Source organism: Protopterus annectens, chromosome 11.part0, assembly GCF_019279795.1.
Source record: "Protopterus annectens isolate FY-2018-M chromosome 11.part0, PAN1.0, whole genome shotgun sequence".
Taxonomy (NCBI): Eukaryota; Metazoa; Chordata; order Ceratodontiformes; family Protopteridae; genus Protopterus; species Protopterus annectens.
Genome location: NC_056745.1, coordinates 328,978,264 through 328,998,095, shown reverse-complemented (window position 1 = coordinate 328,998,095; position 19,832 = coordinate 328,978,264). Strand labels below are relative to the sequence as shown.

At 41.8% G+C, this 19,832-nt stretch overlaps 1 protein-coding gene across 1 annotated transcript in view; it reads left to right on the top strand.

The window, feature by feature from the left end:
- The window catches only part of WASHC4 (WASH complex subunit 4), a 1,952,913-nt gene extending 1,936,103 nt beyond the window's left edge, over positions 1-16,810 (top strand). The window contains exon 37 of the mRNA XM_044087827.1: positions 15,104-16,810. Within this exon, the coding sequence (XP_043943762.1) occupies positions 15,104-15,171 (68 nt within the window). The 3' untranslated portion in view covers positions 15,172-16,810. The remainder of the gene's footprint in view (positions 1-15,103) is intronic.
- The last annotated feature ends 3,022 nt before the right edge of the window (positions 16,811-19,832 follow it).

Sequence of the window (19,832 nt, the reverse complement as noted above, 5' to 3'; positions counted from 1 at the left end):
GCAGGCTTCAGGGAATTCAAATTTATCCATACCTGGACGACTGCCTGATACAAGCGGACAGCAAGGACAAACTAACAAAAGATTTGGAAAAGGTTATTCACCTACTGCAAGCCCTGGGATACACAGTCAACACAAAAAAGTCAAGGCTGACACCATCCCACAGGATAACCTTCTTGGGTGCAGAACTGGACACAACAAACCAGATGGCATTCCTCACAGCAGAAAAACAGAAGCAGCTACCACTCTATTTCATGGCATTGGCAACGCAGAACCAGCTTACAGCAAGGAAAATACTGCAAGCCCTGGGTTACATGGCATCCTGCATAATATTACTTCCACATGCCAGACTACATATGAGGAAATTGCAATGGTACCTGAGGAATTTATGGTCTCAGCACAAGCACAGCCTAGAAACCCAAATTCCAATAATTCCATGCCTGAAACAAGAATTCCAGTGGTGGGCCCAGGCCTGTCAATTGAACAAAGGACTGCCCTTCCACAGGCCTCACCCAAGTCAGACTATCACCACGGACGCCTCAGACCTCGGTTGGGGGGCACACATGGTGGACAAGTGCATACAAGGCTTATGGACTCAAGACCAGATGAACCTACACATAAATCAAAAAGAGATGCTGGCAGTAAAACAGGCAATTCAGACCTTCAGACCATTCCTTCAACAGGGTCATTTGCTGATAAGGACAGACAACACCACAGTTATGTGGTATATCAACAAGCAGGGAGGCACACATTCTTATCCTCTATGCCGGATGGCAATGGACCTCTGGGATGTGGCCCTGAGCTTCAACATTCAGCTCCAGGCCATATTTGTGCCAGGAAAAGAAAACATACTAGCAGACATCTTAAGCAGAACCAGCACGGATGCCCACGAATGGATGCTACATCCAGACATCTTCAGAACCATCACAAGGAAATGGGGACTGCCAGAGGTAGACCTGTTCGCGTCCCCACACAACCACCAATTGAAGAAATTCTGCACAAGGACATACCACCCACTTGCTTGGAGGGTAGACTCCCTATCTTTCAGTTGGGAAAACCTGACAGCATATGCATTCCCACCTCTTCCTTTGATGCACAAAGTACTGCTGAAGATCAAAGAAGATCACCCGAGGATCATCTTGATAGCTCCAGACTGGCCGAGACAACATTGGTACCCACTACTGAGGAACATGTCCCGGGAACACGCATGGCCTCTACCCCTGCTACCTCTACTACTAACGCAGAACAACTTCAAAATCCTGCATCCAAATTTGAAAACACTGCAACTAGCTGCATGGAACATTACATAAGGCAAAATAACCCAGATTTATCTCAAAGGGTTAAAGACATTATCTTGGAGGCTCGCAGACCCTCAACAAGGAAAACTTATTCAGCAAAATGGAAAAGATATCTCATTTGGTGTGAAACAAAAGGATTAGATGCATCATTGGCAAACATAGCTAACATCCTGGAATACTTAGCAGAGCTTTTCCACAATGGTCTGTCTTACTCCTCCATCAAGATTCATGCATCAGCAATTTCAGCAGAATACAACATGGATCCTCCAGTCTTTTCTCAACCTCTACTCAGGCAGTTTCTCAGAGGAATTAAAAATGTAAAGCCACCAAGGAAACCACCATTGCCTACATGGGACTTGAACTTTGTGTTAGAAAAGTTAACTCTCTCCCCTTTTGAACCAGCAGCAACAGCAGAATTACAGTACTTATCTTGGAAAACTGCATTCCTGCTTGCAATCACTTCAGCTAGAAGGGTTTCTGAATTACAGGCATTAATGGCAGTACAACCCTTCCTTATCTTCCATCAGGATAGAGTGTCCATGAGAACTAATCCTACCTTTATGCCAAAGGTGGTCTCCAGGGTATCATTAAACCAAGCAATACACCTACCAACATTCTTCCCCAACCCACAGAACAGGGGGGAAAGATTACTGCATACTTTGGATGTACACAGACAATTGCGCTACTACCTGGACAGAACCAAGAACAGTAGAAAAACTGACCAGCTTCTGGTAGCATATGCAACAGGAATGGAAGGAAAAGCAATTTCAAAACAGACAATCTCAAAATGGATAGGAAATTGCATTAGATTTTGTTACTCTTTTCATGGAAAGGCAACTCCAGAAAACATCAGACCTCACTCCACAAGGGCTACAGCCACTACTACAGCTTTCTTACGAGGAGTGGCTACCAAAGTCATATTAGAGGCTGCTACTTGGAGCTCCGTGCATACATTTGCCAAGCATTATAATCTTCCTTTATACTCCAGATCCCGATCAGGTTTTGCCACTGCTGTTTTGCAAGGGATCTTAACTACACCATAAACTCTTAGTGCCTCCTCCCCCAGTTTGGCTATGGTATTCTACCCATTTGTTAGGACTGCAGATGCATCCTTGAAGGACATAGTACAGTTTTGTACCTACCATAAATGTAGATGTCCGAGAGGTATGCATCTGCAGTCAGGATTACCCACCCTCCTTCCCCTCTGTGGTACTCCTAGGGTAATTGCCCATCTTGTAGCTAGCTGGGGGAATCTATTATGGTGTATTTGTTTGTATATATGTATATACATGTTTAATTCTATTTGCTCTCTATTGTTTGGAAATATTGGCATTTATCCAAAGTTAGCCTTCCTAGAGGGCACCTGGCATCTGGGGCAAGAAACACTGAGGAAAATAGCGTCGGCTGATGCCTTTATACCCGCAGAACTGCAGCTATGACGTCGGGTGGAGTGCGACATCAGCCGAGGCCAGACCCAGACTTTGGAATCCGGCCGACCGAAGGGCTGCCTGAGGCCAGGACAACCCATTTGTTAGGACTGCAGATGCATACCTCTCGGACATCTACATTTATGGTAGGTGCAAAACTGTACTTTTTCCCTACATGCTCTGTCCTTTAATTCTCTTATTTTTTGAGACACCTCAACTTGAGCAGCCTCGTATTCAGCCAGCTTTATCTTCTTTCCAACCTCTCATTTTTGCAGTTTTATTACCTCACCTGAATATTTGTTTAAAAGTTCTTCTGTTTTTTCCAGCCTTTTGTTATTTTAGTTGATATACTCCACCATTGTCTCATTTATTTTGATCAGGTTTGTGTGCAGTTGTCTTGTAGTTTCCTCTAGGTTACTGGAAGTCATGTCTGGAGCTTACACTGCTTTCTGCTGAACAACTGCAATACTCTTCCCAGTCAGTGTTTTTTCCTCACCTTTTGTGGCTGATTTTCTATCAGGTCCTCTGTATTTCTTTTTTCCTGATGTTCTTCGTGTTTCACTGTTGCAGTCATCACATTTGGGTTATCGGCTTGCAGTAGCCCTCAGTCGGCCTGATTATCAAAGTCTTGGGTCCTGCGTCGGTTGTTGTCTCATCTTCCGTGACGTCAGGTAGTCAGGAGAATAAAGCATGCAGCCAACGCCATTACATCATTCTTTCTTGCTGTGCGGTGCCCGAAGCAGAAGCAGTTCGCAAGTGCCAGTCGGCCGACTCCTGAAATTTTCATTTTCGAGTTTCAAAACCAAAGTCTTCAACTAAAGCTAAGTACCCTGTTGGGGGAAACTTTTTCTTGGTCTAAACCGATGACAGTAAAAGTCAATAATTGTATTACTTGTGGAAAGCAAATACCTCATAAAGATTTTAATTCGTGCTGTATTTCTTGCTTAGGCCCTGACCACGACGTACCTCATTGTCGGTTTTGTGCCTTATTTAAGCCATGAACTATTCGTCGTTAGTATATTTTCGCTTCTAAATATTTTGGTACTCTGTTCAGTTATCCAGATATGTCTTCGGTAAGCCATCCGACTACCGACATTCCAAACAAACGCAAAGATAAAGACAGAGATAGGCCGCCTAGGTCCAAAGCTGCCGACAACGCTTCTCCTAAGCCAGTTGCCAGTTCGCCGGTACTCAGTGAGGCACTTTTGCATCCTCTGATATCTGCCACTTCAGATTCACAGGCCTCTACTGAGACCCATTCTGAGTCCGTTATGCCGGCAGATGCTTCAACTGTGGAACCTGCGAATGATTCAACCTTGGATAGGTCCGGAGCCACTGTGCAGGCATCGGCTTCTGAGGGTGCATTCAGGCCTACTGACTTGCATATTAAACCAATGCCATCTTCGTCAAGGCCTAAAACTTGAACCATGCCTAGAAAACTGACACCCAGACTACATGGTCAGGACTCTATGCCAAAAAAACAAATGATAAGAATGGCTGAAGACCTTATTACTTTAATAAGGGGAAGCCGACCTTTGCCCTCAAAAAGACCTAGGACTGAATTTGCTTATGATACTTCTGACCAGGATTCTGAAGTTTTTGTTTCCTCTGATGACCAGGATTTACCCTTATCTACTTATGAGGATTCTGATGCAGAGGACTCTATTCCCTCTGTTTCCCTCCCACAGGATTTCTCTTTTGGTGAAACCTTGCATACTCTTAGGGAGCGTTTTCGTTGGGAAACTCTGATTCTGAAAAGAGGCTTAGGGATTTCTTACTCCTGCCCCAGCACAGGCCTTTAGCCATCCTCCTGTACTAGGCATTGTTGATGATGCCTTTTTGGAATCTAGCTTGGCCGCCGACTCTCTACGTCCTGCTCCTAGAAAACCTGACAGATATTACAGGGTTCCTGACTCTCACAGGTTCCTTTTTAAAAATCCTACTGCAGATCCTGAGACCATTTCACAGGGACCCAAGGGCATTAAAGCTACTTCTGCCAAAAATCCTACCCCCTCTGATAGAGACTCCAGCGCGCTGGATAGATGGGGTAAGAAGGTATACACTTCTGCAACCTTGGCCATTAGGGCCTTAAGTTGCCAGTTTCATATGTTAAAGTATCAGCAGCATATTATTAGATTGCTTAAACAGAAAATTATGTTAATTCCTGATTGTGCTGAAAACAAGGATTTACAGGATTTAATGCAATTCTGTTGAACAGGTTGGAAAACATACTTTGCGATGTGGTTCTGATTATATAGAGGCATCCTGCAGGGCTGCTGTCACTGGGTCTGTACTTAGAAGGTATGCTTGGCTTAAGGAGTAATCCTTGCCAGATCATGTTAAAGCTAAATTGCTGGATGCTTCCTTAAATCAGGACTGCCTGTTTGGGAACAAAGCAGAAGTTGTTCTTAAAAAGATGGAGGAAAAAGCTAAATATATGTAAACTGTTGAAGATTTCCTACAAGTACAAGCTCCAAGATTTAGTAGGCATTGGCCCTCTAAGAATTGGTCCTTTCCTGATTCTTCCAGGCCTTCTCAGTCCAAATCCAAAACCAGCAGAACACCCAGGCTTCAGTCCCAGGGTATGCACAGGACTAAGCAGTGGGGAGCTCCCACTTCCAAATCAGGGAGTAATAAGACTCCCCCCCTGTGGTAAACTGGGAACTCATTACCCAGGACAAATGGGTTTTAAATATAGTTTCCCAAGGATACAAATTTCACTTCCACACATTACCAACCCCAAACGGTTGGCCAGATCTACCCCCAAATCAGTGGGCAGAGGCTCAAAAGCAAGTACTCTCTCTCTTAAGCATAACGGCTATTCAAACTGTACTAGAAGAGGAAAAGTTGCAAGGTTTCTACTCAAGACTTTTCCTGGTACCCAGAAAAGAAAACTCATGGCGTCCTATCCTAGCCCTTTCTACCTTAAACACCTTTTTGGTGATTCCAAAATTCAAGATGTTAACTCTTCACCAGTTACTTCTTATGCTAGGCAAGGATGCCTGGTTGACAACACTATATTTAAAGGAAGTCTACCTGCACATCCCAATCAGGGACTCTTGCAGAAGATACCTACGCTTCAAAGCAGGCTACATGCACTGTCAGTTCTCTGCAGTGCCCTTTGGCTTATCTACTGCACCCAGGGTATTCACAAAGTGACTAGCTCCAGTCATTGAATTTTGCAGGCAAAGAAATATTCAAATATACCCATACCTGGACGATTGTCTAATTCAGGCAGAAAGCCAGGACATACGTCTGAATCATCTGACATTTGTACAAAAGGTGTTAACTTGTCTGGGGTACACAATAAACAAAACGAAATCACATCTGATACCTTGTCAACAAATTATATTCCTGGGAGAAAGCTTGAACACAACTTCCCAGATGGCTTTCCTCTTGCCAGAGAAACAAATTCATTTGACAATTTACTTCAAACTAGTGGCCACAAAAACCCTGCTATCTGCAAGGCAAATACTGCAAGCCTTGGGGTTCATGACCTTGTGCATTCTACTAATTCCATATGCAAGACTGCATATGAGGAAACTACAGTGGTATCAAAAAAGCCTATGGTGTCAACATTCTCAGGATTTAGAAGCAATGATTCCTATCATACCTTGCCTATGGTTAGAATTCCTTTGGTAGGCAGAGGCCTGCCACCAAAACAAGGGACTACCATTCACTCTACCCTCTGCCACCCAAACCCTAGCAACAGACACATCAGACTATGCATGGGGGGCTCACCTGGCAGGGAAGTGCATTCACGGCAAATGGAACTTAAGTCAAATGCACCTGCATATCAATCAAAAAGAAATGTTAGCTGTACAGAATGCTCTGACGGCCTTCAAGGACCACATTCTTCCAGGACAATTAATGGTAAAGACGGACAACACCACTGTTATGTGGTACATAAACAAGCAGGGGGGGTACCCATTCTTACCCACTCTGCAGACTAGCCATGGCTCTGTGGAACACAGCCTTGAGCTACCAAGTGCATCTATAGGCTCAATTCCTGCCAGGAAAACTAAATACACAGGCAGACAAACTAAGCAGAAATCTCATGGACCCACACGAGTTGAAACTGGAACCAGAGACTTTCAACATGTTGATCAACAAATGGGGGAGCCCAGATATAGACCTGTTTGCCTCCCCCCAGAACTACCAATTGGACAAATTCTACACAAGGACTCCCTGCAAACAAGCTTGGAAAGTGGAAGCTCTGTCCTTCATTTGGAAAAATCTGTCAGTTTATGCCTTTCCTTCTCTGCCTCTCCTCTCCAAAGTACTACTAAAGATCAAACAGGACAAACCAAGGATGATACTGATTGCACCAGACTGGCCACGCCAACACTAGTACCCTCTGTTGCGCAGTGTGTCACAGCTAGCCCCATGGCACCTGCCTCAGACCCCTACCCTGCTGTCACAGCAGAAGAGCCAGATTCTGCACCCCCAGCTTCAAACCCTGAACCTGGCAGCCTGGCTAATTACCTAATCTCTCCGTTATCATCCCTCAGTAAACAAGTGTTGGATGTCATTTTGGAGGCAAGGAGGCCTAGTACTAGAAAATCTTATGCTGAAAAATGGAAAAGATTCTGTGCCTGGAACCAAACTCAAGGGATGGTCACAGCAGCTCCCAATTTACCTCAGATTCTTCAATACTTAACTGAGATGCTTCACAGGGGCCTTTCTTTTTTCCTCCATCAAAATTCACACACCAGCCATTTCAACTCATTACCACACAGAACCCACCCGTCTTTTCTCATCCACTACTCAAGCAGTTCCTTAGAGGGGCCAAAAACTTAAGACCACCCAGGAGAGCCCCAACTCCACCCTGGGACCTTAACTTTGTATTGGAAAAACTCACTTTTCCTCCTTTTCAGCCAGCTGCAACTGCAGAGTTAAAATTCCTTTCTTAGAAAACCGCTTTCTTTTTAGCAATCACTTCAGCAAGAAGTCTGAATTACAGGCCCTTATGGCAGTGGAGCCTTTCATCATCTTTCATGTGGATAGGGTATCCAGGACCAATCCCTCCTTCATGCCCAAGGTTGTATCCAGTGTGGCTCTTATTCATTCCATTCATTTGCCAACCTTCTTTTCTAATCCACAGAACAAAGGGGAACGGATACTGCATTCCTTAGATGTGCACAGACAACTTAGATTTTACTTGGACAGGACTAAACCTCAAAGGAAATCTGAACAACTGCTGGTGGCATTTGCTGCAGGGGCAGAGGGGGGAAGGCTATTTCAAAGCAAACCATTTCTAAATGGATAGGCCATTGCATTCATTTCTGCTATAAGCACCATGGAAAACCTGGAAAACCTATCCCACAGGGGATTAGACCCCATTCAACCAGGGCTGCGTCTACCTTTACAGCCTTTCTCAGAGGTGTCCCTACCAGAGACATCCTAGAAGCTGCTACCTGGAGTTCTGTTCATACTTTCACCAAGCATTACCATTTGCCAATTTTCTCTAAATCCAGAGCTGGCTTTGCCACTGCAGTCTTGCAGGGCCTTATAGCTGGTCCTAATGCTATCTAAATTCCTCTTCCCATCCTTAGCTTTGGGAATCTACCCAAATGTGATGACTGCAACAGTGAAACATGGAGAACATAGTACAGTTGTGTACACTTATCATAATTGTAGATGTTCGAGTGTATTCACTGTTGCAGTCCTGGCTACCCTCCCTCCAGCCCCCTGACTTATTTTGGCTATACCTCTATTCTCCTTTACTATGCTTAAAAGCTTTTTGGTGTATTTGCTTTTTGTTGGAGGTATAACCTTGTATGTGTGTATATATATATATATATATATATATATATATATATATATATATATATATAAAATTGCTTCCCATTAGGGGGTCACCTGACATCTGGGGCAAGAAAAACTGATGTAATGGCGTCGGCTGCATGCTTTATACCCCTGACTACCTGACGTCACGGAAGATGAGACAGCAACTGACGCAGGACCCAAGACTTTGATAATCAGGCCGACTGAGGGCTACTGCAAGCGGATAACCCAAATGTGATTGATGACTGCAACAGTGAATACACTCAAACATACACATTTATGGTAAGTGTACACAACTGTACTTTATCTAGGCAGTGCACTTATTAGCCAGTAACTGAAATTTAGCAAGAAATAAACATCCACTGGCTTTCTCTGCTAAGTTTCTGTTTTCACACTGGGAGAGCTAGAATTAAGCTGTGACTCAATGTCCAGCCATCTTGGACACTGATGAAATGCCATATTTTCAGCACTGATTCCAGCCTAGCTTAGTAAGATGGGCTCCAACTTCATGTATGCATGAATCAGATAAAGCTGGTATTGAAACAGGGTGGATGTCAAAACTTTGAGCTCTTTAGTATGAGATGCATTTTATGGTCAGGCATTGGGCTTCTAAACTGTAGTGAGCTTTGTTTCCTGGAGCATAGATTGGAAACAATGAAGAGAGAATTCATATGGACATGCTCTGACATTAAATTAAACTGCCAAAGATCCAGGGACAACCATGTGGTTGGTGAAGGACTCCATTGTAAAGGTTTTCTACTGCAGGAGAAGCCCTAGAAGATCTGGAGTTAATGCTGAGTACTTACCTGTATAGATTATTTATTTAAGTACCATGTTCTATGTAAGGGTTTGTTGGCATTTTGGAAATGTGAATGCTCTTATGTTCTTCATCTCACATTGCTGCAGTCCTTGCATATGGGGTAATCCGCTGTCCTCGGTCGGCCCGAATACCAAAGTATTAGGCTGACGTCGGTCATGGGCGCTCAGATCTGACATCAGAGCATCAGGGTATTAAAGCGCATGACCGACGTCATATCCTCAGTCTTTTTTACCGCATGGTCCGATGCAGAAGCAGCGTTTGCAAGTGCCGTTCGGCGTTCTGAAATTTTCGTATTCTGAGTTTCAGACCGAATCCAAGTTGGGCTAAGTACCCCGTTAGGGAATATTTTTGTTTTTTCTTGCCTCAGTTAATTCCGGATGTCAGAAAAAGTGAATAATTGTATTTCTTGTGGGAAACAGATACCGCATAGGGATTACCACTCTCTTTGTATTCCTTGTTTGGGACCTGAGCACGACGTAGTCGGGTGTCGCTTTTGTGCTAGGTTTAATAAGCGCACCATTAAACGTAGGTTAGATTGCGCTAGGCTTGTCTTCGGTAAGCGGTGTAATTATAATATGCCGTCGGATCCTCCGAAGCCCGCTACCGGGAAGAAGCGCAAAGACAAATCTTTAAAGTCCAGACAAGATGAGTCGTCCGTTCGGATGCGGTTCTTTAGAAACTACGGTGGAATCTGTGGATCCAGCCGAGGTTTCAGTTGAGTCTCAGGGGGAGGCTTTGATTTTGCAAGATGTGGCCTCTCAGGAGTCAGGTCAGGCTGAGGGGCCTCTCAGGTTGCTGTTCTTCCTTCCTTGCCTAAGGTGGTTAGGCCTTCTCCTTCTGTCTCTAAGGCTCCTTCCAAAGGCAGGCCTGGTTTGCCTTCCACGGGTGTCAGTCCTAGTTCTGCAGGCTCTGTCCCTAAAAAGCACATGCTTAAAATGGCAGAAGATTTAATTTCTTTAATCAGAGGTTCTATGCCCCCTCCTGATAAGAGGCCTAGGGTGGAGCCAGAGGTGGAAAGTTTGGAGCAGGCTTCAGATTACTCAGAGTCTTCGGCTGAAGACATTCAGGATTTTCCTCCTTATTCTGATTCAGACGCAGAGGATTCCACCCCTTCTGCTTCTCCTCCAGAGGATTTTTCTTTTTCAGAAACCCTGCATTCTATGAGGGAACATTTTAAATGGGAAGGTCAGGATTTTTTGTTTTTACCACAGCAATAGGCCCTTGGCTATACCTCCTGTTTTAGATGTTGTTCAAGATGTTTTCTCCGAGGCTTCCCTTAATCCAGAGTCTCTGCCTCCTGCGCCAGTTAAGCCAGACAGGTATTACAGAGTGCCTGAGGCGCATAAATATCTGTATAAGAGTCCTAGGGCTGACCCAGAAACTATTAGCCAGGGACCTAAGGGTGTCAGGGCTTCTGTTGTAAAGAATCCAGTGCCTATAGATAAAGATGCTAGAGCTTTGGATAGATGGGGTAAGAAAGTGTATACCTCTTCCACTTTAGCAATGAGGGCTTTAAATTGCCAGTTTCATATGTTGAAGTATCAGAATTTTCTCCTTACTCAACTAAAATCTAAAGTGGATGCTTTGGCAGAGGGCATAGAGTGTAAAGAATTACAGGATTTGGTGCATGCCTCTGAACAGGTGGGTAAGCATTCTTTGCAGTGTGGTTTTGATGCTTTACAGGCTTCTTCCAGGGTGGCTGCCACCGGTTCAGTTATTCGCAGGCACGCCTGGCTTAAGGATCAGAATTTGTCAGAGCATGTTAAAACTAGGATTTTGGATGCTCCTTTACAGTCTGAAGTTTTGTTTGGTTCTCCTGTGGAGTCTGTCTTGAAAATGGAAGACAAGGCTAAGTCTATGCAGACTGTTAAAGATTTTTTGCAGGTGCAGCCCCCTAAGTTTAGCAGGAATTGGCCTACTAAGGGATGGGCTTATCCTTCTTCTGATTTACAGTCTAGGGGTAGATCTAGACGTGGTAGGGGCAGAGCTCAGAGTACTTTCAGGCCTAGAACGTGGAGTTCACCTGCACAGTCTACAGGTGAGGGCAGGGGCCAGTCCTTTCGTAAACAGGCCCAATGACCTGCATCTTCAGCTGCCAGATTCTTCCTGTCTGGCAGCTCCCTTGGGAGGAAAGTTGGCACTCTTCAAGCAAAACTGGCTTTTAATCACCCAGGACAAATGGGTGTTGGACATTATAGACCGAGGCTACAAGTTTTATTTCCATACATTGCCTCCTTTCAAAGGCATGCCAGACGTTCCTCCTCAGCAAAGAGTAGAGGCTCACAACCAGATTTCTTTACTTCTTCAAATGGGGGCTATTCAGCAGGTCCCTCTGTCAGAAGTGGGCCTAGGATTTTATTCTCACCTGTTTCTAGTACCAAAGAAAGGAAACACTTGGAGGCCAATTTTGGATTTATCTATCCTCAACACATACCTGGACATTCCAAAATTCAAAATGTTGACGTTGCAACAACTTCTACCTCTGTTGGGCAAAGATCACTGGATGGTAACTCTGGATCTCAAAGAGGCTTATCTTCATGTTCCTATCAGGCCCAGTTGCAGGAGATACCTGCGTTTTCAGGCTGGGAATTTACATTATCAGTTCTCTGCATTGCCCTTTGGCTTATCTACTGCGCCCAGGGTGTTCACAAAGGTTCTGGCTCCAGTGATAGCCTTCTTAAGGTTAAGAGGAATACAAATTTATCCTTATTTGGACGATTGCCTGATTCTTGCTCAAGACAAGTGCGAACTTCTTCATCATCTACAGTATGTGATGGCAGTGTTAAGGTGCCTAGGGTATTCTGTGAACGAAACAAAGTCCAGTCTAGTACCCTCTCAGGAAATGTGCTTTCTGGGTGTGAGACTGAATACAGCTTCCCAGATGGCCTTTTTGACCCCGGACAAGCAAAAGAACCTTTCACTTTACTTCCATCAATTGTCTCTACGGTCCAGGCTGACTGCAAGGACAGTCCTTCAAGCCGTGGGGTTCATGGCATCTTGTATTCTGGTGCTTCCCAATGCCAAACTGCATATGAGGAAGCTACAATGGTATCTCAAAAATGTATGGACACAACACTGCCAAGATCTGGACACTGTCATTCAAATAATACCTTGCATTCAAAAGGAATTTTTGTGGTGGGCTCAGGAATGTCACCTAAACAAGGGACTCTCTGTGACCCGACCAGAGGCGAGTCAGATTTTAACGACAGATGCCTGGGACAAGGCTTGGGGAGCACACCTCAATGGAAAATGGGTTCAAGACACGTGGCCTGCCAGACTTCAACATTTACATATCAACTTGAAGGAGATGTTAGCGGTCCAATTTGCATTGATGGCTTTCAAGGATTTTCTTCAACCAGGGCAGGTGTTGATTCTAACAGACAACACAACTGTCATGTGGTACATCAACAAGCAAGGGGGAACCCATTCGTACCCACTTTGCAGGCAAGCAATGATTTTGTGGGAGACTGCTCTCAGTTTACACCTCAATCTTCAAGTAAGGTTTCTACCAGGAGCACAGAACTCCTTAGCAGATGTTTTGAGCAGACAGATAGTGGATCCCCACGAGTGGAAATTGGATCCTCAGGTGTTTCGAGAATTGACAGTGATTTGGGAGACTCCAGACATAGATCTGTTCGCTTCTCCACTAAATTTCCAGTTGCCAAAGTTTTGCACAAAACTGTTTCATCCCACAGCTTGGAAAGTGGATGCTCTATCATTCAGTTGGAGCAATCTTCACGTTTATGCCTTTCCGCCTCTGCCTCTCCTCCCCAAGGTACTTTTGAAGGTCAGACAAGACAAGCCCTCCATGATTCTAATAGCTCCAGATTGGCCTCGACAGCACTGGTACCCTCTGCTGAGGAGTTTAGTACGGGAGCCTCCATGGCCTTTGCCTTCGATTCCGCACCTTTTGTCTCAGGAGGGCAATCATTTCCTCAATGTCAGGATTTAGTCCCTGCATCTAACAGCCTGGCACATTTGGGTCTAGAACCTGGAGGATCGCAGCTTCCACAACAAGTTTTGAATGTTATTTTGGAGGCCAGAAGGCCTAGTACAAGGAAAGTTTATGCTGATAAATGGAGGAGATTTTTAATTTGGAGCAAATCAAAGAGCTTTGATGTTTCCAGGCCTAATTTAAGTGTTTCTCTTCAATATCTTACAGAATTATTAGACAAGGGTTTGTCTTTCTCCTCTATAAAAGTTCATGCTGCAGCCATTTCTGCTCACTATGACTGTGACCCTCCATTGTTTTCTCATCCTTTGTTTAAGCAATTTCTTAGAGGGGCAAAGAACATAAGACCCCCACGTAGAGCTCCTACTCCTGCCTGGGATCTCAATTTTGTGTTGGAAAAGCTTACTTTACCTCCTTTTGAACCTGCAGCTACTGCTGAGTTAAAGTTTTTGTCTTGGAAGACTGCTTTTTTGTTGGCCATTACGTCTGCTAGAAGGGTTTCTGAATTACAGGCTCTTATGGCGGTTGAACCCTTCCTAATTTTTCATAAGGATAGGGTATCTCTAGCACTAATCCTACTTTTATGCCTAAAGTGGTTTCAAATGTGGCCTTGAACCAATCAATTCATTTGCCTACTTTTTATGCAGATCCCCAAAATAAAGGGGAGAAAGTTTTGCACACTTTGGATATTCACAGGCAGTTGCGTTATTATTTGAGCAGGACTAAAGGGTTCAGACAGTCTCAGCAGTTGTTTGTTTCTTTTGCTTTAGGCTCTCAGGGAAACCTGTTTCAAAGCAAACTATTTCTAAGTGGATTGGTTTTTGTATTGCTTTTTGTTACTCTCATCATGGTAAGGAGATTCCGGCTGGAATCAGACCTCACTCCACTAGGGCTACTGCCACTTCTACAGCTTTTTTAAGGGGAGTAGCTACTAAAGATATTTTGGAAGCAGCTACTTGGAGTTCAGTGCATACTTTTTCTAAACATTACCACCTTCCTCTTTATTCCAAATCTTGGGCTGGATTTGCCACTGCAATCTTACAGGGCATTTTGGCAGCTCCCAATGCTTTATGATTTTGCCAGCCTCCCTTTACCTCTGCTTTGGGATTCTACCCATATGTAAGGACTGCAGCAATGTGAGATGAAGAACATAGTACAGTTTTGTACCTACCATAAATGTAGATGTTCGAAGATCCACATTGCTGCAGTCCAGTTTACCCTCCCTCCTTCCCCTCTGTAGTTTGGAGTGGTTGTATGGTTTGGGTGGTAGCTGTTGTTTGTACATGCCTTTTGGGAAGTCTTCTATTTTTGGCTGTGGCCTTTCCTTTTAGGGCCTTCTGACATCTGGGGCAAGAAAAGACTGAGGATATGACGTCGGTCATGCGCTTTAATACCCTGACGCTCTGATGTCAGATCTGAGCGCCCATGACCGACGTCAGCCTAATACTTTGGTATTCGGGCCGACCGAGGACAGCGGATTACCCCATATGTAAGGACTGCAGCAATGTGGATCTTCGAACATCTACATTTATGGTAGGTACAAAACTGTACTTTTCATTGTGTAAAATTATCAGCTAATCAAAATATGGAGAACATTTCTTGTGCATAACAAAACATTTATTGTCATTAGATGATGGACGTTTACTTACAGGACCACTTTGTTTTCTTACTGTTTCTTTTTTGTTTACCATTGAAGCTAGACTTTCACTAAAACTGATGTTCATACTTGATGTAAAATCTTGATTATGCACAGGAAAATACGCATGCAAACCATAACAGTCTGTTAGCCTAATAGCATTATTTTTTTTATTATTATGTTTAGAAGAAACTGCTAAGACAAATAATGGTGCTCTGTCAAGCAACACCTTAACGGATTCTGGTATGAAATGACTGCCATCATTGGACTGGATCAGATCAACATCACCACAGCTGTCCTGCTTGATTTTTGCTCTTGATGATTCTGTAACATTCATTCTAATGCACAAGTGCTTGATTCTCTTTAAAAAATGATTACATAAAACTGATTCTTATATTCAAGTGCTTGATTTTGTGTCCAGCCACTCCTGTTATTATCTCAACAGCACTGTCTGGTTGCACATAGCTTTTGAAAACTGATCACTGTGACAGACGTAATCTCCTCATTATTTTGCACTTTCTTTTCTTAAACCATTTTTTTCCAAATTGTTGACATCTTGGCACCTGTTTTTCAAATTTGTACAGGCCTTGCCTAAATTCATCCATATCTTTGGCATTCTTTTTTTATTGTTCTGTGCTCCATGCTGCCTATATTTGCTCCTGACTGGAAGAGATAACACTTCATCCCCCTGCCTGCTGAACAGTACATAATGTGTAATATGCATATGTAATCACACAAAGCCTGATAATTGTGCAGCAGTATTAGATTATTTTGTTCTGTTAGTTTTAATTTTTGAGTTGCCCACCCTCCCAAACAAGGATTTTTTCAGCTTATCCTGACTCCCCATGTTTTGAACAGTATGCAGTTTTGCTTGTGCTACATCAGTGTATTATATAATTTTTGAAGTCAGCATGTACTAAAATAATATACTACACTTTTTTAATTAGCACTTTTGAATGAGTAATTTTGTTGCAGCACTCAGTATAACTAGTGTGTATGCTAACAATTACAAGAACCTGGTGTATATACAACTTTTATCGCATTGAAAACGAGCATTTTTAAGCTGGTATGTTATGTTTGTGCCACAATGTTGCAAATTATTCATGCTAAGACTGCCTAAAATCAGTTGACAGTAAAATTTGTCCATTACAAATCAGATGATTACTACATTGTAAATTACCATAATTCTGGAGTAACTTGTTAATATTTTTACTTTATACCTGATTTCTGTAATAGACATCATGTCTGTATCACTGAAAATGTGAATGTATCTGTTTTATTTTAGCCACAGTTAACGAAACATCTTCCATCAGTAATGTGCAAAGTAACAATGGAGGTGCCAGAAGTGCTCCTCCCACTGCTTCACCTCTGCCTCCTGTTGCCCTTCCTTTGCCTCCCTCACCTCTGCCTCCTTCATTTTGAACTTTGAGGATACAGGTGAAAGTCTTTTACTGGAATTGTAACAAAACCAGTCACAATGGTAGCACATGTGCCTAAGCTGTAAAAAGAAACTTAGTAATAGAAATATTGGTTTCATATTTTTAACTATGACAGACAAGCATGATTGAGATGATGTGGTTACAAATGGTTTAGAATGGACAGTATTTTGTAAATTCTAACAATATACATGAAATACAGATTATTACTTTCTGACTTTGTTTAGGACAAGAGTTAGTAGATAGTATACTGCTTTCTTTTGAAATATATGTATAGCTTATAAATTAACTGTGTAAAATGCTCAGGATTAATGGACCAAATGTATGTTCATATTGTGTAATTTCTAACTTGGTTTTGTAAAAAAAAAAAAAGAAAGAAAGAAACCATATAACTGCGTTATGTTCTTATTCATTGTAAATATAAATTGATAGTGTTAATAAATACATCAAGAAATTATTTCATTTAAAAATGTTTACGCAAAAGTCAAAAGGTTACCAGTTATGAAGCATTTTGCTGGTGTACCCCAAGTTTTTAAAGTAGCATTTTCAGAAATGGGCATATATCTTGTGTATCTATGAGATTTACGGAAGATCGCAGTTTGAAGAGTGCAGTTAATTGTATGCTACACTCCTACACTGGAATTGCTGCATTCAATCCCTAGGTAACTTGACCTGAAGTTTCCTCCAGAGAACATGACTCTGAGATTCAGTGAAACAGCAGCCATACGCTTTTTGGTTGTGAACTTAATAAGTAACATTCAAAATACATAATCACTATGCATGCAGAGTTCAATAACTGTTTCATAACAATATTCCATGCTCATGTTGCTCTCTCTCTCTGTTAATCAGGTAAGTGGCCTAGGTTAGCCTAAGAGCATTTTGGATAGCTTACAGTTACATTCCACTTCCTTCACTTATCTACAGGTTCTAGTGCTCCCATAGTACATGAACAGATTAAGTTATAATTGGAAGGCATTTACTTGTTTTATTTATTTATTGTTTTTGTTTTTTTGGTAACTAGGTTGGTAGACTGGACCAAAGTGGACATTTTTAACTGCAACCCAAAAAAAGAAGCAAATACATTGCAAGCATTACTCAGAGTGGAAACAGTATGTCATTTTAGAGAATGATTAGGTATTACACTATATGACAATTAGCTGCTTGTTTTAGGTGGTGTTACCTTGACATTTACAAATTTCTTCATCTGGGAGAACTGCATTTACGATATCGAAACTGCATAAATCTAGATAGAATGCGTATATGGCTGTGCAAGAAATTCCAAATTCTTGGACCAATCACTGAGATGGTTTTATTGATAGTGTAATATATAGTGTAAAAGAGATGGATGGAGTACTGCATCGTAATGTTGTGGTTGATGAGCAGACAGAAAGAGAAGTCTACCATTTGATGAAAACTATTTCAAATGTTGTTTCTCTGATTCATTCCCCATGAATTGGAACAGTCTTTGAATGTTTTAATTGTTTGATTGTTATTATTTCTACTGTTTCACTGGTTGTATGCTGAGTTATGTCCCGAATCATACTTCACAACTGGATCTGATTTTGCATCATATTTCTGCAGTGTCACTCATTTTTTTCTGTTAAATGACTGAGGGGATTACACTTTATCAGAGATGCCAGCCATTAAACTTTCATACTTATTCAGAAAATGCATTTTAATACAAAGTCTGTTACTCCATTAATTTTTGAGTAAATTATAGTAATATGTTTAAATTGTCCCTGATTTTAGGCCTTTATCCTGATAATTATATTCAACTTCATCCAGAATTCTTGAGCAAAGAAGTTGAGAGGTATAATCTGAATCTCATTGTCAGAAATAAATGAAAACAAACCATATTGACTTAATTTTAGTTATAAACATTATACATCACTTATCTATCCAGTCACTCAGTCCAACATTACACTGCTCATTCAGATCCTGCCTTCTTTCAACCCTCATTCCTCATGTAGATATATTGTTCCCATAATTCCCATTTTTCCTATATAATTTGTACCTACCCTTTTCTAAAGATCCTAATTCTAGTTGCTTTTCTATTAAAGTTAGTTTAGACTTTGATTTCCATTTTCTAGTAACCACAGTTAGACTCAGTAAGGCCTTACTTAGGTCTAGGCTATTTCGATTCTGTATCATAGCTTAAAAAAAAAAACTTCCTTAGTCATACCAATTTCCTTACCTAGTATTTATGATAGAGTAGTCTGCATGTATTTTTTAAAGTCTGCCAACTCATTACACTCCCAGAAAATATGTTCCCAATTACTTCTTTCTTCCTCTTCACACCTCAACATTTGCTATCTACTTGAGGAAAAATTCTTTGGAGTCTACTTGTACAAAAATACCCATGCAATCACTTCCAAGCAAAGATCCTAAATCTTCTAGACTTTGCTTCAGATTTGGGAAACATAAATATATCCCCTCATTATTTCTTTGTGAATTGCTTATCCAGTCTTTTTTCCCAATCCTTTCTAACCTCATCTGATTGATTCTTATAGTTATCATGCCATATTTTATATACTGTACTAAGATTCTACTAAAAACTGTGCCAGTGCAGGTCTTTCACTTACGATCCCCTTATTTGTTTCTCTTTCTCTATACCCTTATATCAATCTTTGATAGGGAAGGCACTCTCTGGCCTGCAGTCCAAATAAATACGTGGCCTCTTCCCATTCTTTTACCTTTCCCTCTGTAATTATTTGCTCTCAATACCTTGGTTCTTTTGCCGGTTTTCTCCAATAAATTCCAGCCTATTCTTGACTATGGTCTGTATCTCTAATTGCAATCACCCCTATCGGCAGAATCTTCTTTCTCCATTCATATGCTGGCTTAGTTCTTAGAATACTTTCTCCTGTTTTATGAATATAATATTCAGTATGGTTATTGTTATTCTCCTTAAGGATCTGCATCCAGAATCCCAGTCTGTCATTGTTTCTTGCCCCTTGTTTCATCATCATCATCCCTTTCCACTTTGAATTAAAAGTTTGTGCTTGTGCTGTGTAGAAGCCTTAACTGTGTAGCTCTGAAATACCCCTTCAAATCAGATAATCCCAGACCATCTTCTTTTATTGGAAGAATCAGCTTATCCCACTTAACTGTTCTCATCTTCCTCTCCCAGATAGAATCCTTCAGCTCTTTATTGATTGCCGTTCACAACTTTCCTCTGGTTGATAAAAATATGACTGACCTGTGTATAAAACTAAAGGAACTAAAAACATTTTAACTGCTTGTATCTTTCTATCCATGTCCATAAAACAGGGTTTCCAATTTCTCCGTTTTTGTATTATCTTTTCTTTAGTCTTTCCCCACATATCCTTACCTGCCACACCAGAATACATTTTAATCCATACTCCTATGTACTTCATTTTATGTCCCCATATATAGTTGAACCAATTCATGTGCTGGTAATTTACAGGTATTGCATTTGTTTTAGTTTTATTAATTTTCTGTACTGAAAAGATGTGAAG